At 47.5% G+C, this 24,139-nt stretch overlaps 1 protein-coding gene and 1 long non-coding RNA gene across 29 annotated transcripts in view; one reads left to right on the top strand and one right to left on the bottom strand.

Moving 5' to 3' along the window:
• Positions 1 to 24,139, top strand: part of LOC310714469 — a 165,033-nt gene that overhangs the window by 113,383 nt on the left and 27,511 nt on the right. The gene's annotated exons all lie outside the window — the stretch shown is intronic.
• The window catches only part of RREB1 (ras responsive element binding protein 1), a 131,702-nt gene continuing 113,427 nt past the window's right edge, over positions 5,865 to 24,139 (bottom strand). For 17 of the 28 annotated variants that reach the window (XM_083519012.1, XM_083518998.1, XM_083518993.1 and 14 more), the window contains 3 exons: positions 21,205 to 21,369; positions 13,972 to 14,724; positions 5,865 to 11,708 (listed from right to left, as the gene is read on the bottom strand). In XM_083519012.1, coding sequence (XP_083375138.1) covers positions 11,194 to 11,708; positions 13,972 to 14,724; positions 21,205 to 21,369 — 1,433 coding nt within the window. In that variant the 3' untranslated portion in view covers positions 5,865 to 11,193. The remainder of the gene's footprint in view (positions 11,709 to 13,971; positions 14,725 to 21,204; positions 21,370 to 24,139) is intronic. The other 11 variants (XM_083519003.1, XM_083519008.1, XM_083518999.1 and 8 more) reach the window with 1 other exon arrangement.

Below are 24,139 nucleotides of genomic sequence, written 5' to 3'. Positions count from 1 at the left end.
CACACTTCCCATCATCCCTGACCACTGGTCCTGCTAGCTAGGGATTATGGGAGTTGTAGTCCGAAAACAGCTGGAGCCCCAAGGTTGGGAAACACTGCTCTAATGTGTCTTAATTGCCCCCCAAGGGAACACAGACCCTGGGAAGTGCCCTTGGCATCTCACACTGCTCATGGAGATTAGGTTGGTGTGGAACAACATTTAAAACTTGATGCAGGCTCGAAGAGCCTCCCGCACATATCAAGGCAACGAAAGCTCAAGCTACGCAAACCCACGCAATGTTGGCAAAGCTTTAGAACAGAGGCAGGGAAACTTTTTCGGTCTGAGGGTCAACTTTCCATGGGAAGCATGTCTGTGGTGTGGTGCAAGAGGCATTAGTGGGTGGAGCAACAGTATGCTACAAACTGCCTATCCCCTGCCAACCCCCCAAAAAACTAAAGAGGAAAGCAAGAAGCATTGCCACATTTCAAGGACAAACTCTAGTCTGGTGCAGAGGAGGCCTGGTGAGCGTTATGGCCTGGGGAGAATTTAGAAAGCCAATAATTTTACCCCATTTCAATCTGGCTTCAGACCTTCTTTCAGCACCTGAAACTTGGAAGATGTTGGCAGCCCACTTCCTTGAGAAACAGGCTCTCCCTGGGCCAAGTTCCACGGTCTCCACATCAATTGCAAAATTATATTTGAGGGCCTTAGGCATCTCAAAAGCCTTGCTATCCACCTCCTCCTCTGCCCTAACTACATCTATACACATTGCAAAATGGGCAGCTTATTTAAAATACTTTTTTTAAAAATCTCACTCAAGGCAGTTCCCAATAAGAAGAAATTATTAAAAAGACACCACAAATCAAACATTAATGCTGCTAGGACTGCCTGTTCTTATTTTCAAATCCTTCTGCATATGGAAACTTGGCCGCTATTCCTCTATTGTGTGTGTCGAAGTTAATTGCCTCCAGGGGGGTTATGAGTGTCCGAGGCCAGTTTTTACAAGGAAGTGTCAGCGTGTGAGAGAATTTAAAAGCAGCCCGATATTCTTCCAGGGTTGCTTGTCCTTATAAGTGTGCCTCCCAGTGGTAAAAGAGAGATATGACCAAGAGCAATTCCTCCCATTTAAGAACTAAGAATCCTTTTGCTTTCGCTATTATTTTTTATTGATTATTAGTCAGGCAAAGGCACTGTTCCTCTAAGTTGGATTTTGGTGGCATAAATTAAAGGGAGGAATGAGGGAAAGTAATTAGGATATTATCTATTCCAATGGCCTAGCAAGCTAATACGTCCAACTAAATAAATGATCAAATAATTCAACAGAGGTGAAAGAGCAAGCACGACCAATTTAAATCACTACTAATAAACATACAGTGGTACCCCGCAAGACGAATGCCTCGCAAGACGGAAAACCCGCAAGACGAAAGGGTTTTCTGTTTTGGAGGCGCTTCGCAAGACGAATTTCCCTATGGGCTTGCATCGCAAGACGAAAGCCCATAGGGAAATGCTGGCGGTCGGGAGCAAAGACTTTCGCCCACAGCCGGCCTTCAGAAGAGGACCTCTTCTGAAGGACGGCGGGGGGCAAAAGTCTTTGCTCCCCCCCGCCTGCCTCCCCCCCGCCTGCCCCGGGTGATCTTAAAATGCTGGCGGGCGGGAGCGAAGCGTTCGCTGCCGACCCCCAGCATTTTAAAATCTCCAAGGGACAGCAGAGAGGTCTCTGTCCCGGGGAGATTTTAAAATGCTGGGGGTCGGGAGCGTTCGCTGCCGACCCCCAGCATTTTAAAACGCTGTTCCGAAGCGGGGGGCGGGAACAGCTGCCCCAGCCGCCCCACTTCGGAACGATGTTCCGAAGTGGGGAGGTGGGTCGGGAACAGCTGCCCCATCCGCCCCACTTCGGAACGATGTTCCGAAGGGGGGAGGTGGGTCGGGAACAGCTGCCCCATCCGCCCCACTTCGGAACGATGTTCCGAAGGGGGGAGGTGGGTCGGGAACAGCTGCCCCAGCCGCCCCACTTCGGAACGATGTTCCGAAGGGGGGAGGTGGGTCGGGAACAGCTGCCCCAGCCGCCCCACTTCGGAACGATGTTCCGAAGGGGGGAGGTGGGTCGGGAACAGCTGCCCCATCCGCCCCACTTCGGAACGATGTTCCGAAGGGGGGAGGTGGGTCGGGAACAGCTGCCCCAGCCGCCCCACTTCGGAACGATGTTCCGAAGGGGGGAGGGGGGCGGGGACAGCTGCCCCATCCGCCCCACTTCGGAACGATGTTCCGAAGGGGGGAGGTGGGTCGGGAACAGCTGCCCCATCCGCCCCACTTCGGAACGATGTTCCGAAGGGGGGAGGTGGGTCGGGAACAGCTGCCCCATCCGCCCCACTTCGGAACGATGTTCCGAAGGGGGGAGGTGGGTCGGGAACAGCTGCCCCATCCGCCCCACTTCGGAACGATGTTCCGAAGGGGGGAGGGGGGCGGGGACACCTGCCCCATCCGCCCCACTTCGGAACGATGTTCCGAAGGGGGGAGGTGGGTCGGGAACAGCTGCCCCATCCGCCCCACTTCGGAACGATGTTCCGAAGTGGGGAGGTGGGGCGGGAACAGCTGCCCCAGCCGCCCCACTTCGGAACGATGTTCCGAAGGGGGGAGGTGGGTCGGGAACAGCTGCCCCATCCGCCCCACTTCGGAACGATGTTCCGAAGGGGGGAGGTGGGTCGGGAACAGCTGCCCCAGCCGCCCCCCTTCGGAACGATGTTCCGAAGGGGGGAGGTGGGTCGGGAACAGCTGCCCCATCCGCCCCACTTCGGAACGATGTTCCGAAGGGGGGAGGTGGGTCGGGAACAGCTGCCCCAGCCGCCCCACTTCGGAACGATGTTCCGAAGGGGGGAGGGGGGCGGGGACAGCTGCCCCATCCGCCCCACTTCGGAACGATGTTCCGAAGGGGGGAGGTGGGTCGGGAACAGCTGCCCCATCCGCCCCACTTCGGAACGATGTTCCGAAGGGGGGAGGTGGGTCGGGAACAGCTGCCCCATCCGCCCCACTTCGGAACGATGTTCCGAAGGGGGGAGGTGGGTCGGGAACAGCTGCCCCATCCGCCCCACTTCGGAACGATGTTCCGAAGGGGGGAGGGGGGCGGGGACACCTGCCCCATCCGCCCCACTTCGGAACGATGTTCCGAAGGGGGGAGGTGGGTCGGGAACAGCTGCCCCATCCGCCCCACTTCGGAACGATGTTCCGAGGGGGGGAGGGGACAGCTGCCCCATCCGCCCCACTTCGGAACGATGTTCCGAAGGGGGGAGGTGGGTCGGGAACAGCTGCCCGATCCGCCCCACTTCGGAACGATGTTCCGAGGGGGGGAGGGGGGCGGGGACAGCTGCCCCATCCGCCCCACTTCGGAACGATGTTCCGAGGGGGGGAGGGGGGCGGGGACAGCTGCCCCATCCGCCCCACTTCGGAACGATGTTCCGAAGGGGGGAGGTGGGTCGGGAACAGCTGCCCCATCCGCCCCACTTCGGAACGATGTTCCGAAGGGGGGAGGTGGGTCGGGAACAGCTGCCCCATCCGCCCCACTTCGGAACGATGTTCCGAAGGGGGGAGGTGGGTCGGGAACAGCTGCCCCATCCGCCCCACTTCGGAACGATGTTCCGAAGGGGGGAGGGGGGCGGGGACAGCTGCCCCATCCGCCCCACTTCGGAACGATGTTCCGAAGGGGGGAGGTGGGTCGGGAACAGCTGCCCCATCCGCCCCACTTCGGAACGATGTTCCGAAGGGGGGAGGTGGGTCGGGAACAGCTGCCCCATCCGCCCCACTTCGGAACGATGTTCCGAAGGGGGGAGGTGGGTCGGGAACAGCTGCCCCATCCGCCCCACTTCGGAACGATGTTCCGAAGGGGGGAGGTGGGTCGGGAACAGCTGCCCCATCCGCCCCACTTCGGAACGATGTTCCGAAGGGGGGAGGTGGGTCGGGAACAGCTGCCCCAGCCGCCCCACTTCGGAACGATGTTCCGAAGTGGGGAGGTGGGGCGTAAACAGCTGCCGCCGCCGCCCCACTTCGGAAAGCTGTTCCGAAGTGGGGCGGGGGGGCGGGGACACCTGCCGCCGCCGCCCCACTTCGGAACAGCTTTCTGAAGTGGGGCGGGGGGGCGGGGACACCTGCCGCCGCCGCCCCACTTCGGAACAGCTTTCCGAAGTGGGGCGGGGGGGCGGGGACACCTGTCCCACCCGCCCCACTTCGGAACAGCTTTCCGAAGTGGGGCGGGGGGGCGGGGACACCTGTCCCATCCACCCCACTTCGGAAAGCTGTTCCGAAGTGGGGCGGGGGGCGGGAACAGCTGCCCCAGCCGCCCCACTTCGGAACGATGTTCCGAAGGGGGGCGGGAACACCTTCTGAAGGCGGGCAGGGGGCGAAAGTCTTTGTCCCCCCTGCCTGCCTTCCCAGGGGCTTTTAAATCGCCCCGGACAGCGGAGAAGTCCTCCGCTGTCCGGGGCGATTTAAAATGCCGCCCGCCAGCATTTTAAGATAGCCCCGCACAGCGGAGAAGTCCTCCGCTGTCCCAGGGTTTTTTAAAATGCTGGGGGTGGGAAGAAAAGCCCTTGTCCCCCCCCCCCCAGCCTTCAGAAGAGGTCCGGGGACAGACTGTCCCCGGACCTGGCCTGAAGGTGGTTTCCCTAGGAACGCATTAATTGATTTTCAATGCATTCCTATGGGAAACCGTGCATCGCAAGACGAAAAACCCGCAAGACGAAGAGAATTGCGGAACGAATTAATTTCGTCTTGCGAGGCACCACTGTAGTGTTATGTATTGTAATTCTCACCCTGGCCACCAGGGGTATTGTGTATATAGTTTTCACTCAGGTCCACCTCAGTTAATTTAGGTGGGAAACCCTGGGGTGTTGTTACAATGTGGAGAGCCGGCTGCCTATACAGTGGTACCTCGGGTTACATACGCTTCAGGTTACAGACTCCGCTAACCCAGAAATAACGCTTCAGGTTAAGAACTTTGCTTCAGGATGAGAACAGAAATCATGCGGCAGCGGCACAGCGGCAGCAGGAGGCCCCATTAGCTAAAGTGGTGCTTCAGGTTAAGAATAGTTTCAGGTTAAGAACGGACCTCCAGAACGAATTAAGTACTTAACCCGGGGTACCACTGTAAAAGCAGGCCAGCTGAGCTGTTTAGTTCAGTTCAGTTCCAGCTTACTATAAAGATCCACTTGGAGAAATCTCTGTGTCGTCTGCTCTGTCAACCCAATACAGTGGTGCCTCGCAAGACGAAAATAATTCGTTCCGCGAATCTTTTCGTCTTGCGATGTTTTTCGTCTTGTGAAGCACGGTCCATCACAACTGCGCCTCTGCAAGCGACTTTAAGAAAAAAGCGCAAGACGTTTTCATCTTGCGAAGCAAGCCCATAGGGAAATTCGTCTAGCGAAGCAACGCAAAACCGAAAAACCCTTTCGTTTAGCGAGTTTTTCGTCTTGCGAGGCATTCGTCTTGCGGGGCACCACTGTACATAGTGTTTTGGCAACGTAACTCATTTTTTTATAACGGTATAATCCCTTCATGGGCTAAAGTCTACTTCATTAGATGTACTCTAGCCCATTAAAGTTTACACCATTACAAAAGTTGCTAGCCTTTAAAGGTTCCACACAGCACACTGTTGTTGATTTTGATGCAACAGACTACACTGCAGCTTCACTGGGAATTAGTAGTGAAACACACATACGGTATTTATGTTTGGGAGAAAATTTACTTAGCTGCAGTTGGCAGGACAGAAAGAAATGTGAACTACCCCTCAGCACATGCTTCATTTAGAAATGTCACTTGCAACACACTGGATTAAACTATAATCACATACAACACCCCCCAAAAAAGAATTAATGCATATTTTGCGACCTCCAAGGTTGTTGTTGTTTTTTTAAATATAACATTTTATTGCGAAGATTTTTGATACAGAACAGCAATTACTTTCATCATGTTGAATTTGGAAGTAACGTACAACTGAATGAGAAGAGGAATAGAAACAACCAAACAAAACGCGTGATTCTCTGTTCATGTGGCATAAACCAGTCTTGTACATAACTTGTAGCAGCAGTTTTTTTTTAAGAAGTTCCCTTTAGAAAAAAAATTATATATATATATATCTGCATGTGGATTCTACACACTAATTGTTGTTTCCTTGCACAGGCTGAAAGTTTAACGATTGAACTTCCTTCTCAAGGGGACAAGGGGGGGGGGACAAAAAAGACAGCCCACACCCCATCCTCTTATCTCTAGCGAAACTTGACTCAAACAGCCCAGGGACAGTGCAAGGGGGAGAACCTGCAATGGATACGTTGGCTCCTCAAAACTATTATGACGTTACCTGGGGCTAAAAGAAACAAGGCAAGGATTTACCGCAACACCTCAGTGTATACACCTTATTTCCTTTCCAGGACCTTTTCCCCTTAATTGCTTCGAGGGGCTAGAACAAGGATGACAAACCTGGTGCCCCCTCAAAATCTTCCTGGATTCCAGCTCACATCAGCACCACTCAGCATGGCCAACTGTCAGGGAGAATGGGAGATGCAGCCCAAACGCACCTGGGAGGGCTGCAGGTTCCCCATGCCTGCACTAGTGGATCTACTCCAAGTGTCCTGCTCTGTCCTCACAAATCATCTCACCACAGTTTCATGATCCAACCAACACAGGGGGTAGCAACACAAGAGACTCATCGTGGGACATGGAGGCAACTCCAGTGTCTGCTCTAGGGTGATGGGAGAATTGGGGGTTTGGGTGCTAGAAGATAAAAGACTCTATAAATCATTGGGAAGCTGGAATTAAATCAGCAGAAGAGCTAGCTCCAGATGAACTATGTCAGCCTTCCGCCAATCTGGTGCCCTCCAGAGGTTTTGGACTAGAATTTCCACCAGCCCTGACCATTGGTCAGGCTGGCTGGGGCAGGTGGAGGCTGCCATCCAAAGGATCTTGAGGTTGCCAAGCCAGGGAAAGCCTGAGCTATGCCATTACAGCTGCAAACGTCAACTGCCTCTTTTAAACCTTGTTTCCGTTCTTCCGTATGTATTGCTTTCACAGTCAGGTGCATATTGTAGTGATTTGAATTTTCAGAATTTGCTCCATTGCAAATCCAACAAGAGAATTTCAGAAAGGGGTGGAGGGGGGGGGGACATGTTGTTTTAAAAAGCCCTGAGAGAAGAGGAGGTGGGGAGGGAATCAAAAAAACAAAACAAAAAAGGAAGATGTAGAGACGAATTAGCTGAACATGCAAAACTAAGCCTAAGATTCACCCATAGTTTAAACACGTTATAAATTTCACAGTTTAATATAGGGGGGGTTGTGAATGTGAGGAAGATGGAGGGGGGAAAATCAACAAAAGGGGGAGGGAAACAAGAACAGAGGGGTTTTCTTCCTCCATCAAACGCGACTAATAAAAACATCAATAAAATGTGGCAAGATTTTATAATCTACTAGGATATAGATAAAGGCTAAATAAAGCTTTAAATCAATAGTGATTATTGCTAGCAGATGTCCCGGCAGGGTGCTGGGAAAATATTTGCCACATTATTCCTGCAGCATAGAGTTTAGTTCACGTCTGTCAAACCTGCGCCCACCCACCCCCAAAAGACAGAAACCATGTGAATTGGCCTGCGAGGAGACTTGGCATGTCCGTGGAATGACCCACACAGTCTGGGGTGGGATGGGAGCAGTTTTTGACAGTCCTGGTTTTGACAGTCTCCCCCACAGTATTGCGCAGTTTAATGTGGAGAGCTGCAAATTTATATATATATATATTTTAAAAAACCAGCCCAAGAACAAAAATACCCCCAAATAATAATTATAATATAATAATAATATAATAGCAATTAAAAATTAAGGGATGCATTAAATTGGCTTTGATGAAAAGACTCATTTAACAGAGGGATTTTGTAAAAAGAATCATTGGTACTGATTTTCTACTAATCTGGAGGAATGGTTTCAAAACATTTTTTTTTAAAAAATGACAACAAAACCTTATCTATACCTCAACACCATTCCCCTTGCTTCTTATTATATATTTACTATTTTCAGCTCAGAATTTCTATCCTCTTCCTGTGCAGTCTGATTCGAAGTGCTAAGAAGCAACAGACATTTAAAGATAATCGGTGTTGGGTTTTGTCTTTCCAATTGCCAGACTGAATACCGGGGTGCGGCTGTGCAAGATCACTTGAGGTACGGAGCCTCACTGAGGGCAGGATAGGTTAGCAGTGTGAAGAAAAAGAAGAAGAAGAAAAAGAGGCCCAGGGAAGGAAAACAGCAGGGGCTCCAGAAACACTTTACTTCCCTCTTACCCCAGAAGACTAAGGGGCAAGCCTGGTATCCAACTAATTCTACTCTTAAGACGCACTGAAATTAGTAGGACTGAAGTTAACCATGACTAACTGAAGTCCACCGATTTCAGCGGGTCTCATTTGAGTGCGACTTAGTTGGATACCATCCAGAGCATCGTTTCCCAAACTTGGGCCTCTAGCTGTTTTTGGACTACAATTCCCATCATCCTTGACCACCGGTCCTGCTAACTAGGAATGATGGGAGTTGTAGTCCAACAGCGGCTGGAGAGACCCAAATTTGGGAAACCCTGATCCAGAGCTTTCTGCACAATGCCCAGCTACTGCGGCAGAATGCTTATGCTTGATCCACAAGTCAATCTGAACAAGAATACTTGGGTCTAATCTGGTGAACAGCCTGCTGCAGACTACAGGTAAAACCCAGCAGAGCCCATCCTACAGAAATTGGTTCTGTTCCGTTTTCAGTTCTGAAGGTTCGCACACCTACAGTTCCATTGCCTGCTTCCAAAGGCTCCATTCTTACAGGAGAGATGGGAAGTCAATGTGTGAGAATTGGACTCACAGCCAATGGAACTGAGGGACGAGCCCCATGTTACTTCCCAACATTTTAAAAAAGGAAGCTACAGAATTGGTGAAACCATCCAAAGATGTGTGCTTCCATCAAGCTGGAAAGGTCGAATATAGAGCATGACACACAGACCTCGGAAAACTCATGAAATGTATTTGTGAGAGCCATTCTGCAGAGCCTGATGGCACCAATGTGACCGAGAGGCACAATTTAAATCCAACTCTGTGTCTGTATCTTTAAATGCAAATGAAGGAATGTAACAATGCAGGTAATCTTGATCATGTGATTCAAGAGAAGGAAGTTCAAACTAATGGATTGTTTTTCTCCCTCTAAATAAATAGGTTCAGGGTGAAAATAAAGCTTACATCCCAGCATGCCAGCTTAACTGGTCTGCGGGTCACAGTCCTAATGTGGTTGACTTGCAATGGCTCCTGCTGCCAGCAACAGGATATGCAGTCTAATCCTGGCTCCCAACTTCATGGAAAATTTTGGGAAGGAAATTTATTTTGTCAATCCCTAGTTTTATCGCCGGTAGTATTTTCTTTATTTTGCTTTAAAGCACAGTAAGGTAGCGGCATCATTTAAGGCTTGCAATTTTCTTTTCTACATTTAATCTGGAAGACTGAATCATCGTGCTCATTAACGTAAAAAAAAATTGATAACGCAACTATTGCAGTTTCGAACAACGTCAACTTCACAGAATCCTGCAGTGCCTTCCTCATGCAATTTGGAGGGCCTCCGTGCCCCTCGCATTTCTCTGCACGCCAGCCTGCTGCAAATTCCATCAATCCTTCTCCTTTTCACTAACTCGCAATGAACTGTTCACCCATGAAATGCCCCCTGCCCACACCCCGTGCAACTTCAAGAACGGCTTAGGCCTTGTCAATGCAACCAACTTGGATAAACTGAATACACAGCGGGAAGGAGGGAGTGGGATGGCAGCAGTGCTCAGATGACCATGTGAACAACCCTACAGTCATGCCACCTGGGTGCATGTGGACTTGTCCATACAACCAGGGACCCTGCAACTGAAAAATAAAATGACACATACACACACATGTACAATGTGTATGCGCATAGGGCACAAGTGGTGCTCCCCCCCCCCTTACAATCCCACTCTCTCCCTCCCTGCAACACTCGTTCAGTCTATCTGTTCTGGTTGTGTGAACGGGGCTTCAGTTGGCCTACACTTGATTCTCTAGATCAGAGGACTCCGTGTAAATACAGTAGAAGAGTTGCAATCCCGACGGGGAGAGTCGGGGAGAGATTAGATCACAAACATTTAAGCAGGCAATCCAAACTGCGTTGTAGATTTCCGTGGGCAAATATTGCCCATTGGTTTCTGCTGAACGCAGAGATTAGCAAACTGACAAAAAAAATTTTTTTTATAAAATATTAAAATAACAATAATATATTGAAGCACAAATCAAACATATATATATAACAAGTGGGTGCATAATTTCCATAGGTTTTTGTTGTTTTTTTAAAGTCGCTATGCAACTCTTTCTGTAGAGTCTTTAAGTCCACAAGGGCCAGAAAGAGCCTTTTACAAAAGGACAGTAGCTAGGACATCATCATCACGAATGCGGAAGGGGAGAGGCAGAGAAGCAGAAGTCAGTGAGGTTGAACATTTTGCTTTTCCTGGTTTTTGGCTTGGACCAAGTTTAATCAACCATGTTTACACCTGGAACTAGTTTTGACTCTCTCCCCCCCCCCCCCGCCCCCCGTGTGGCAAGCACAAAAAGAAAAGTAGCAAATCAAGAATAGGAAAACAAAATCAACACCTTATTTCTAGTTCCTCTGTTGGGGGTTTCTCAAAATCTTCTTCCAGTTATCGGCTGCAAGTTTCCAAGGGCTTCCTTGCCCCAGTGACTCCTTGTTTCCAGCTCAGAGAACACACAAAAGCGGCTATCACAGATATACAGTAACAAGCTCACACACCCCAATACAAAAGGTAACATTAATGCTCAAATGAAAAAGGTCCTCTCCAAATAATTTTCATTAATATTTTTTTTAAATCATCTTTTTGTTTGTATGTGTGTTTTTTTAAAAAAAACCCTATGATACCAAAAGACCTAATAAAGTAGTAAGGCACTCAAATCAGTATATAACTGTAGTCTTTTGCATTTTTTTTATACTGAAAGACTTATGGCACTGAATCCAGACTGCCATCTTCCCACTCCCACCAATTCCCCAGCCCTCAAGCCCATTCCTGCATAATTGACAGCAGGCCAATTCAGCATCTCAAAAAAGAAAAAGAAAAAAAAGCTTGCATTGTCAACTTTATTCCGTGTACGCTGGGTCAGTTCGCTGGGGGTGCAGCTGATGATTCTGCAGCCGTCATTCGACTCCCAAGAGCTGAGGTGCACTCTCTGCAGAGGCGAGAATGTGACTCATGGAAGATTTTTTGTTGTGAATCTCCAGCAAGTCCTGGATGAAGCCAGACGGGCTCCCGCGATCACCTTTCCCTCGGGACTCTGTTTGCTTCTGGGCATTCTTGCTGGACTCTGCAGGACAGGAGCCTGCCGTCCGACTCCCAGTGGTGGGTTTGTCTTCTTTGCAAACGGCCTCCTTTGCGGCGTTGACAAGGCTTTCCTTGCGGCTCCTGGTGACTGGGGAATGGCTCCCGAGCCCTGCAAGCGAGTCGCACTCGTTTTCCGAGATGGGGTTGGTGCTGCTGTGGAGAGACTCGTTTTCGCTTTCTTCCTCGCCCCGAGAATGGCCGTCCTCTCGGTCGCTCTCCTTCTCGTGGTTCTTAGCACTTTTTACTTTCTGATGGATACGCTGGTGGCGAACCAAGCTGTGCTTCAGAGTAAAGGTCCGTTCGCAGGTTTGACATTTGTAAGGTCGCTCCCCTAGGATAAAATCAAGACAGAAAGGTTTATAAACTTACTTACTTCTTCCTTCCTTCCTTCCTTCCAGGTTTGGAATGCAGTCTGCCACGTAACACAAACCTATTTAGCAGCAGCTGGCAGAAGGCAAGTAATTGTGCCATAAAGGTAAAGGGACCCCTGACCATTAGGTCCAGCCGTGACCGACTCTGGGGTTGCGGCACTCATCTCACTTTATTGGCCGAGGGAGCCGGTGTACAGCTTCCGGGTCATGTGGCCAGCATGACTAAGCCGCTACTGGCGAACCAGAGCAGCGCATGGAAACGTCGTTTACCATCCTGCCGGAGTGGTACCTATTTATCTACTTGCACTTTGACGTGCTTTCGAACTGCTAGGTTGGCAGGAGATTGTGCCATATAGCAATGCAAATTTAGGTTTCTTAGAATATTTCCCCCCGTAAAACGGCAACCCTGCATTTTTCATCTGTCAAGACCATGAAAACACCAGCGATATCGTGACCTTTGATTTCCCACCATGGAAGAGGCGATTCTGCCAGGATCGAAGCTCATGTTGGTTTCAATAACAACTGATCATGTTTATTGTCAAGGAAAAGGGGCATCAGATTTCAATGAGATCAGGGATGGAGAGCCTGTGGTCCACCAGTTGCTGTTGATGGCAACTCTCATCATCCCTGATCTCTGAGCTATATAAACTTGCACTGATGGGAGTTGGGAACCCATCATCTGGAGGGAAGCAGGTTCCCCATCTAACCACTCACAGCATACTAAAAGCAAGAGCTTTTACAGCAAAACAAGAAACTCTATGGACCATAGTCTGAATGTACTCCATGTTTTCATTTGCTTGCTTAACCCCTGACTCTTGGGAGTGAAACCTGGCAAAACCAGTTACTTTTCTGAAGATCTGTGTTTCTGCACTTATTTTCATACTTCATTGGCTCCCAGTACATTTCTGAGCACAACTCAAAGTGTTGGTGCTGACCTTTAAAGCCCTAAACGGCCTCGGTCCAGTATACCTGAAGGAACGTCTCCACCCCCATCATCCAGCCTGGACACTGAAGTTCAGCGCCGAGGGCCTTCTGGCAATTCCCTTGCTGCGAGAAGTGAGGCTACAGGGAACCAGGCAGAGGGCCTTCTCAGTGGTGGCGCCTGCCCTGTGGAATGCCCTCCCAGCAGACGTCAAGGCAATAAACAACTATTTTACTTTTAAAAGACAACTGAAGGCAGCCCTGTTTAGGGAAGTTTTTAATGTCTGATGCTGTATTGTTTTTAATATTCAGTTGGAAGCCACCCAGAGTGGCTGGGGAAACTCAGCCAGATGGGCGGGGTATAAATAATAAAATATTATTATTATTATTATTATTATTATTATTATTATTATTATTAGTCTCTCTACAAGCATAGTTAAATGCCCCCAAAAGATTATTTCCAAGGGGGCTTTGACTTTGCATATAGATGGCTAGAGAGATGCTCTTAGCAAGAATTAGGCCAAAATAGTTTGACATGATGCATGCAACGTGAGCGATTTACGAGGTGTTCATTCTTCACGTTTAAGCTAGTGTGCTTTCTGCAGAAATTTTGTGAAATGCATCCAGCAGCAGTGACAAAGCACTTTCCCTCTGCAGTGTAAACAGGCTTCCTTCTCTTTCAGGGAAAAACACACACCAAATTTTCACTTATTTTCCAATTGGCTTAATACAGCCCTAGGAACACGAAAAACAGCCCAACAGCTCATGAATCAGCACTTCCTTTTCAACCTTCAACCGAAGAGCAAATAAAGTAATGCACAGGGAGAATGAACTGAGTTCTATTTCCTGATGGTTGCGCTTTGCTGTAAGGAGACTGGGTAATTTATTTTATTTTTTCGTTTTTTAAAAAAGGAAAGCCAGGGAAAAACAGTTTTAAAAAAACTACAGCAAAAAATTAAAAGTGGGTAACCTGCTGCAGCTAAAGGGTTCTGGATATTATAAGGGTTGAAGAGAGCACAAGAATACCTCTTTGAAAAGAAACACAGGAAGCACTCTAGCCATATATACAAGGTGGGAGATGCAAGGCTGTTTTCCCTCCTCTGCCTATTGCTTGCCTACAGAAATAGGCAAGTCAAACCAGTGGCCTTCCTGGTTGAGCATTGCCTAAATTGGTGGCAGCTCCCTAGGTTTCCAGACAGGGGAGATGCTGGGAACAAACCTAGGAGCTGCTCCACACAGTACTTGGGTGCCAGGCTACAGCCTTTCCTCACAGTCATACTGTTGGGAATAATGCCCTCTTACCTGTATGGGACCTCATGTGCCTTGTCAAGTCTTGCAGAGACCAAAATCGCTTGTTGCACACTGTGCAGACTTTCTTCCTCTTGTCTGCCTTTGACTCGCTCTTCGTCCCGCCGTTGGCTTTTGGCTTCCTGTCATCGTCGCTCTTCTCCGAAGACTTCCGCTCCGTGCTCTCCCCCTCGGAGATGCTCTCGCTTTCCTCGTTCTCCTTCCCCGTGGCCTCGCCGTCCATGGGAGACTCTGCTGCCTTTAGGTCTCCTGTGGGCTCTTCCTGCTCAGGAGAAGACTCCTCCTGAGCCATAGGAACTTGGCCTCCGCCTTGGACGCTCTTGCTTTCGTCCTCGCTGCTCTTTTCATCCTTCCTGTCGTCGCGCTCATGAGCCTTTTTGTGCCGGCTGAGAGTGCCCGCGAACTTGAAGGACTTCCCGCAAATGTCACAGGTGTGCTTCTTTTCTGCCTGAATGCTGCTACCAGTGCTCTGGTCGCTCTCAGCCAGCTTGAAGTCCATGAGCTTGCTAGCAAAATTGAGGTCAAGGCTCCTGTTACTGGCAGAGTCTTCTTCTGGCCCCTCTTCATCCTCACTGAGTTTCTCTTGTGCATCTTCTTCCCCTTGAGATGTGTCCATCTTCTCCTCCTCTTTGGGACTGCGCTCAGGGTCTGGAAGCTCAGCGGCCTCCTCTAGGTGGTCTCTTTCGCCAGAGGTCAAGTCTAACGCTTCACTTCCCACACTTGCATTCTCCAGATCCGATTGGCTGTCTGCAAGAGAAAACAAGAGAAACATTGAAGTTCCTCAGCAATCAAAAGCACCAGGAATCATCACACACACAAAAAGTTTCACTTCACAGCCACCCACGCATAAATTTGTTTTGAGTCAGGGTCCAACACATTCCTGGTCAAGGATAACATCAGAAGGCATGATTGGATGTGTGTTTTTCACCAACTTAAGACTATTATTCTTGGACCTCCAAGTCAAATCAATAGTGCTACAGTCAACCTTGGTGCAAAACACTTTAGCCCAACTCACATGCCCAACAGTAGCATGGCAGTGCCTGGCATAGCACCCCTGAGCATCTCTTCCATGTGATTAACTGTTTGGGTACAGCTGACAGCTAAACAAAGCCAGCATGCAGACACCGAAACTTGTATCTGCACAAGATTTGGTGCATACAACAACAAGGATCTCCATATTTTGTTTTCCAACTAAGAAAAAACGAACTGCATGTTTTTACTTTTGGCGAGTTAGCAATTTTATTTTAAAAGGCATGTGCTTAGATAGACAAAGCCTAAAAATGTAAGAAAAATTAAAGACAGATCTACCTGTTAGCAAAATGCACTCACCCTGATCTAACATGAGGGAAAGGATATCTATCTTGTGTACAGTGGTACCTCAGGTTACGAACTTAATTCATTCCGAAGGTCCGTTCTTAACCCAAAACCATTCTTAACCTGAGGCGCGCTTTTGCTAATGGGGCCTCCTGCTGCCGCCAGTGTGCGATTTCTGTTCTCATCCTGGGGCAAAGTTCTCAACCCAAGGTACTACTTCTGGGATAGCGGAGTTTGTAACCCAAAGTGTTTCCAACCTGAAGAGTTTGTAACCTGAAGTACCACTGTATAGGATTCCTCCATGCCTGACCTCAGAGCAGGGCAGGGCATGATGGTGTTCAGTACCCCCGATGGGGTATCTATTTGGGAGGGGGCACAGAGGGCCCCATCCTTCTGTTGAGTAGATCTTGACATATTGTTAAAAGCTTTAAAGCTGTGGAAACGAGATCCCTTCAGCATTTTCCTGTCCTTCTATTGGATCAGGGCAACCATTTTAAAACTGTTGCCCCTTTGCTGCCAATGAATGGCCATTCCATTTCTCCTCTTTCTCTCATGAAGAGCCAAAGCAGTAGATGAACACCATATCTTTAGTTCTTAAGAACTAAATGCAAAATTGGTGGCTCGCTTTGAGCCTGCTGAAGTTCTGGAGAACTCAAAAGCTTGCTTGCTATTTTGTGACATTTTGGTTGGCACTAATACAGGTTTTGTTCGACCATGGATTTTGGGCTACTATTGTTTTTTAACAGACCAACACAGCATCCTTTAGTTTTTTTATTACATCTATTGATATATTGGCCTGAGTAAACTCAATCACCTTGTATGGTTAGCATGCATCTGAGTTTTTGAGAAGGCCTTCTACACATGACAAGCACAAGAAGGCTAACAAGCTACAGATTACAAGTCTAAGCCTTCAACTCATAAATGCTTAATAGCTGCTGAGTAACTATGGGGGATTTACAAACTCTTGATAAAAAGAAATGTTTAGGTTCCTTTCATGCTGACACACAGAGCGCGTATTTATGAACGAGAACCTCAAAACCGAAGATAGGGAGAGTCCTTGGAAAAGAAGATGACTTTCAAGGTCGAGACGGACAGAAATCAACAAGCTGTAGATGTTTTAAAGCAGACTGGTGATAAGATGTTGGGTTTAATGGGAGAAAATGAGGATACTTGGACTGGTGCAGAGGCCATGTGGAACCGCACAAAGACCACAATGCACACATTTGTGAGCTAACCATTTTTAGCGGTAGGAACGTTCAGCGTTTTGAGACAAAATGGCAAACATAGCTAATCCCCAGGAACAAGACAGAGAAGATGGTTATGATTATAACCATATTCATCACAGCAGATTGGCAACAGCTTCATCACAACATTCCTGTAATTCAGAATTTATCAGAGCAGTTTGGTTACAGCTCCAGAGATGGCATTATGAGCCCAAGAACCCACAGCACAGAATGGAAGGCAGGGAAGTGCCCAAGAGCCAATTCAGTCTGTAAAACAACCAAATCAGCAATACTTGATAACATGAACTATTAAGTGGCTTTCAGTGGGAGAGAATATTTTAACCCTATCCTTCCTTTATAGAAAGAGGAGTCATCACTTACCACATTACATAGAAACACACACAGTAGAAAACAACAATTAACACCCCCCCCCAAAAAAAAAGCAAAAGCAAAAGCACAATAATTTTTTAACTGTCTCTGGCGGCAAATATCCCGGAATCTCCCCTTGAAATCACAAGTTTGCCTTTCTAGCAAATTATTTGCTAGCATTTCTCATTTTTTCTTACAACCACAGCAGCTTCCTAGTTCCCCTTTTACCGACTCCTCGTTTAATCAGCATCCATACAGCTAAGTAAAAGCAAAATGCAGCACATCCACCCACACCAAGAACCTCTTGCAGGGACAACCACATTTTGTCCGTTGTCATAGCATGGGAGGAAATCCAGAAATTTGGTTGCTTCAGGTAGCAGAACCAATAGGATGCAGTGGCTACAATCCTGAGTTTGGACATGAGAAGCCCAGGTTCAAATCACCATTAGAATCATAGAACTATAGAGCTGGGAGGAACCCTGGGGTTATCTAGTCCAGTGTTCCCCAACCTTGGGCCTCCAGATGTTTTCGGACTACAGTTCCCATCATCCTTGACCACTGGTCTTGCTAGTGAGGGATGATGGGAGTTGTAGTCCAAAAACAGCTGGAGGCCCAAGGTTGGGGAACACTGATCTAGTCCAACCCCCTTGCAATGATGCTCAAATGGTGGTCTTGCGTGTATTATTCACCTTATGGCAGGGATCAGGAACCTGCTCCCATCAGCCCCTGCAGGCATAGCCAATGGATTATGAAGTTGTTGCAGTCCAACAAGATGATGAGATCATGAGGACCAAAAGTTTCCCATTCCTGCACCATGGGATAACCTGCCCTACAAGGTTGTTGCAAGGATAAAATGGTGTTCTGAGTGGGTATTTAATATCATTTTCGGATACTAGAATGTGGGAATTATTCCAGTTGGATTATCTTTTGTGTGTTCCAAGCTTAGCTTCAGGAGCAACCAACTACTGACCATGTGAACTAATTGGGGTTAGGAAATAGGATGGTGAGCTATGTGCTGCCTTCTCTCTTGAAAATTAGGTGGTATACCAGTTTTAAAAATAAACCTGCAACTAGACTCCCTATTCTTGGAAGTTGCCCACCTTTTAGTATACACTTAGCACATTTTGTTGACTTTCCCTGAAAGAGAGGACCTATTTAGCAATACACACTGCTCTGCTTTCCTTTGGACCACAGCCGCAAGTCCAAGATGGGGGTCTTGCCTGGGCAGTCCAGGACTTCCTTACACACTACCCAGGCTTGAGTCCCGGGGAGGTCACTTTGGTGCTGCTAACACAACAGTTTGACTTTACCCCTGGAAGTGCACTCCATTGCCTCTCAAGACAGATGGATGATGACAACAGCAGCAGCAGGAGGACCTATTTTAGCGTGCACACACTCCAAAAATAAAAACCGTTATTGTTGCACTAAAAAATACATGGCTGTTGCATGTATTGTCCCTGTAAGCCTATTTAAGGGTCGCAAAACTCTTCTGGCTTTTGTGAAAGAACTGCTGACTAGGAAGCAAAGTGTGAACAGTGCATTCTTGTCATGGCTAAAGGAGGAACTCTTTACAGGGTGGGGCAGAAACTGGAATTCACTACTTAAAACCTTGAAAGCTAAGAGACTAACTGGGTGGAGCCTCCGAGGTATTAAAAAACTCCAAAACAGGTCTAACTGAAATGCCTACATATGAATGCAAGAGATAAAGGACTATATCATTTGCATAACTGACAGTTATGCAACGCAAGCATGCCAGCTTCCAGGGATTTCAGTTATAAGCTACTGTTCTGGGTCCTCTGAAGGACTCATTTTTCATTCTTTCAGTCACGTACCAGGGGCAGCAGCGGCGGGGAGGACCAGAAAAGGCCGAAGTTAACACCTGCTTCAATGCATGAATGCATGCGTGCATGCACGCACGCGCACACACACACCGTGTACTGAGGGAGACAAATAATGCATGCAATAGCAATGAGAAAGAAGTTACGCAAGGCACTTGCCTTGTGCTGCACTGACCCCTAAAGTTGCAACAGCCCTATGGGAAAATAGTGAAGATCCACTATAGGAACTTTCAATTTCTGCAGAACAGCCAGGTTGGTTTGGGGATCTCCACCCCCTCCCCATCATCACACTCCAATCTCAAACAGCATCCACTAGGTGGAACACTTTGGTAAGCTAGGAATCTTACAGATAGAAGGATTCACCGAAGAGACCTTTCTCGTTTCATGTCTGAATTTTTCAAAAGGTACCTGTAACAAATGCCTCACCATCATCACAAGCTGTCCTTTATTCAGCCATCTGTTATAGGAAGCAACTCCAACCTATCGGGGGGGGGGGGGGTGGCAGGAGGAGAAGACAACTTTCCCCTAAACAACCATAAGGGTAAATTCCAGGACACACACCAAACCTCTGGTTTCCCTCCTCAAGCTACTAAATTACCTGTTCTGAACTTACCTGCACAGCAGTGTTAGCAGCTGCTGAGCTGGTACCCAAGCAAAATTTAAAAACTTCACAACCAAAGCACCAACACTTTTTGTTGTTCTTGGGATATCAGAAGTTTCATAGTCTTTTTGCAAATTCAGCACATCACTAGAAACATGTCCTACGTCTTCAGATTCAGGGGGGAAGCACCACGCACATCGTTTTAATCAATGAGAACAATCTGATTTACATACAACTGAAAATTCCAATTTAGTTTAAAATTCGAACTGCTGTAAAATTCTGAATGGATTGGCAAATCTGAGAAACGAGAAAAATGATCAGAGATGATTTGGGGATGCAGTTCTACACAATCTGGACTTTTAAACTGGGAGCATCTTTGGTAAGGTGGCTGTATATTTTGTGATCAAAACATTCCCCGCCGCAAAGACTAACTCAGGAGATCCAATTGCTATTTAATTTCATTTTGGTTCAACCAGCTGTTCAACAAAAACTGGGTCAAACCTAATCAAAAACTTCCTCAGCACACAAGTGTGTCCTTTTTCAGTACAGTCAACCTCGGGTTACAGACACTTCAGGATGCGCATTTTCAGGTTGCACACCGTGCCGAACCTGGAAGTACTGGAATGGGTTACTTCTGGGGTTTGGCTAAATCGCACTTTGTACATGCACAGAAGCGCCAAATTGTGACCCGCGTGTGCGCAGATGCGGTGCTGCCGGTTGCGAACGTGCCTCCCGCACGGATCACATTCGTAACCTGAGCGTCCACTGTATGTCTGTAATTTTAACAAACTAGACTTCATCACAACTACAATTTGCAGAACTTGGGTCATAATAGGGCAGTGTCGCTGGCAAAGCTCTCTTACTGTAACGATAGTAAAAAAAAAAAAGTATGTAGGTTGCTTAACCTATTTAATCAAACTAGAAAGAATGAAAACAACAACTACCCTGGGTGCTATCAGGTCATTATTTACTCAGCACCCACTCCCTTCTTAGGGCTAAGCTGGATGTACAGAAGCACAGCTATTGTGTAATACACATTGTGAGCCTTGGTGATCTTGTATGAAGCACGGATGGGCCATCTATGTCCAGAATGAGGGGACAATGAATGCTTCCCTCCTTGTTCTGAAACTACCTCTCTCCAGCTCTGGGTGCCCCACCTGGAAAAAAACAGCAGGTTGCGTCAGGAGGAGCATGGGCAGGATTTAACACAGGGCCTTTTCTACCTATAAACACTCGACTTTAAAGGAGCTGGAGGGCATTTACAACAGAGGAGGACTGCAGCGCAGTGTAGCATCTGCTTTGCATGCAAAATTGATGGTTTGAAGTTTGCACAGTTCACTTCCCAGCATGGCCGGGAAAGATTCCCAGGCTAAAACTCATTGCCGGTCAGTGTAAATAATACTGGGGGACTTCTGGGAGAAGGAATGGCGGATTGACCATCTCACTATTGGCTTTCCACTGATAGAAGATAATTATGTGGTGACTGGTGATAGGCAGATGGCCTGGCTATTAAATCACCCTGGAAGATAAGAGTGATCGAACAGGAGCAGGCTGAAATGCTTTGATCAAGTGTAGACAGTATTGGGCTAGTATTCCACAAACTTGGGTCTCTAGCTGTTTTTGGACTACAACCCCCATCATCCCTGACCACTGGTCCTGCTAAGAATGATGGGAGTTGTAGTCCAAAAACAGCTGGAGTCCCAAGTTTGCGAAACCCTGGACTAGGTGGACCAGTGGCCTGATTTGATATAATCTTCTTGAAAGATTGTAATCACGCATGTCTGTGCTGCTGTGACACCTAGCCAGTCATTCATCTGAGGGGCCCGAAGGAAAAAAGAAACACGACTTTGTTTTATATTCTGGAACAACCTAAAAGAGCTACCTGTGCTATCATGAGCTCCAGCATCACTTTCTTTAGACTGGGGGATAAGCCCGTTTCTTCTCAGACAGTAGTTGACAACTCCGTGTTTGCGTAAGAGGTGGCGTTCACAGTTAGATTTGGTGGAAAAGAAGGCATCACATTTTTGACAGGGGTAGGGCTTCTGACCTGAATGGAGCAGGGAGAAAAAACACATTTATCTTCTTTCTAAAGTGTCACAGGAACTCCTGCGTGCCTTTCTATACCCTCTGCTTGCTTTGCGCAACTGCGGCTGAGTTTATAGCAGCTCCGTCCTCCTCTGAAGGAAGTCCAGAACAGAAAGGGGAATTACTTCCCAAACAGCACTTTTAAGACTGCAGCTGTGGCCTAAATCAACTCACATATAAAATAAAATTAGGAAGGTTGAATATCAAGGCTCTGAAATTCGAGCCCCCTGAGAAGTGTCCAATACAATAGGACTCAAGTTTAAGCTCTTCTGGGCTTAAAAAAGCAGAGCCACTATTTAGAAGCAGAGTGGTTAAGAAAACTCAACTGTATCAGAGTTAACTACTGTATTACACAGCCTGCCCTTCAGACGCCATGATCCTGCGCTAACCAGATGAATCCAGAAGAAACTGCATAGCCAGCTGACTGCGGAGTATTTTAATATCTGCTTTTGGATTGGTTTATGCAGTAGTGCACTTATCGCGCAGAGATGTCTTCACTGGATGACCTCCTCTTGTTGGTGTTGAAACACATCTGCATTGGACATATCTCTACAGTGGTACCTCTGGTTACGTACTTAATTCGTTCCGGAGGTCCCTTCTTAACTTGAAACTGTTCTTAACCTGAAGCACCACTTTAGCTAATGGGGCCTCCTGCTGTCGCTGCGCCGCCACCGCACGATTTCTGTTCTCATCCTGAAGCAAAGTTCTTAACCTGAGGTGATATTTCTGGGTTAGCAGAGTCTGTAACCTGAAGCGTATGTAACCCGAGGTACCACTGTATATAGTTTGTAGGATGTTTTTCCCAGTAGAGTATGTTACAGCACCAAGAGAGACTGGTCACATTGTGAATTTTTGACAAGATAACATGCAAAACTGGGCGTCAGGGCTACAAAATGAGCTGGACCCAGAGGAAAACAGCTGAAACAGGTGGGAACTTAGGAAGAGCAAGGGGGGTTAGGGTGGGAATGCATTATGGATGCCAAACAGAGGCTGGCTGGAAAGGACTCCGTGTGCTCTACATCATACATCTAACCACCACAGAAATGTCTGGCAATAACACAAAGACATCCTTCTCTCTCTCTCTCTCTCTCTCTCTCTCTCTCTGGGAGATGTCTGAGAAGCACATGGCAAGTCATGTTTGGGGGAAGGGCAGCAGCGGAGTGATAGAGCACATGCTTTGCATTCAAGGAGTCCTGTGGTTCAATCACTGGCTTCACCGGGTGGGATGAGAGAAACGTTTATGCAAAACCCAAAGGAACCTGCGCCATTCAGGGTAGACACTATTGATAAGGGAGCTTCCTTGCTGTTCCAGCTGCTGCAAGGAGCCATCGCCTTGCAGAGCCCATTTTAGCCATCTGGCGTTCCAAACAAGTTCATCACACTTTAGAATCCAAGTTGAAATGTCAGTGCAGCTGTCGTGATTCTGTACTATTCAACACAATGTGATGAACAACTATGACTCTGCTCCATTAAAAATATCCTAAGCTCAGATATCTCCCCAGCCAAGCTCTCTTTCAGGTGCAAAAAGTTTAACGTCCTTAGGAGGAAGGGAGTCTGCTGTTTCGCACGTTAACACAGCGCCAACAGCAACCTCTGATCTCTACACACCAGTAGGATGCAAAAAACAATGGCGAGAGAATAGGACACGGAGGAATCAGCTACTATAGCAAAGCCAAGGGTGGCTGTTACCATTGCCTCTCCAATGCACAATGCAGGCTTTAAGGATGTTTCTGTCACATTGATCTTCCACCAAAACGTGGCTTCTGCACTACTTAAAATCTGAATCTGAACTTGAAACGATCATGTGATGTTTTTTTTAAACAACACCAATGCTAAGTCATTTCCACAACATGCAGAGACCTGGAAGTGGAAGACTTGTTGGCTGTCTTGCTAATTTAAGGTTACCATTCCGAAGGTCTCTGGGATGGTTCACATGATGTTGTTTTTGTTTGTTTTACTACACAAATAGTGACTTTCTCTTGCCAACAAAGAGCGAAAAAACGTCTCCTTCAGATTGGAGAGATCAATGCTGATTACTGATGTAAACCTACAGAAAATACTTGAAGTGAAAATGGGCTAACTTTCCATTTTGCAAAGGAGTAGTTCGGAGCAGCGGGGAACTCTGCCCTCTGTGGCACTTGACCGAAGCCAGTGCAAATCAAAAGCAGCTATATATTTCACACAGGAATACAGCAACGCCTCATCACTGCTTAAATCCTGCTTTTATTTAAACCCAAAGGAACAGAAGGGTAAGAATATACGTTGAGTAGAGAAGTAGCAAATCAGAGATGGTGAAATGAGTTTCAGTGATGTCTGAAGAATACAGCACCAAAACATGAAAGATCGTTGACAAATTTCCCAAGAGTACTCCAGCCGCTGCTCATTTCCAAGATGAGCTAACACCCACTGTTTTCACACACACAGGCTTCAAAAATACATTCCATACGCCATGTAACAAAATAAATACTTCTTTTGCGAGCTCTGCAACAGACCCAGGTATACAGGCAGAAGTGGGCTGCACTACAGACAGTGAGGATGCCATTAAGAGCAATCACCAGGAGCAAGGACTTTTCCCTTCCCTTTTCAGCCTTTCGTTTGTTAACATGGAAAGCATCTTGCTAATGTAATGTCACGGCTGTGGGGGGATCTTCCCTGGGCGCTGTCACATCTCAGGAATGCAGCAGAAGTTCACATTTTGTCATCTGCTTCCTTCCCCATCTACCCCAAGTCTG

This window comes from Podarcis liolepis (genome assembly GCF_965112155.1).
Source record: "Podarcis liolepis genome assembly, chromosome: 8".
NCBI lineage: Eukaryota > Metazoa > Chordata > Lepidosauria > Squamata > Lacertidae > Podarcis > Podarcis liolepis.
Note: the sequence above shows the minus strand (reverse complement) of the source record. Positions and strands in the feature narration are given on the sequence as shown.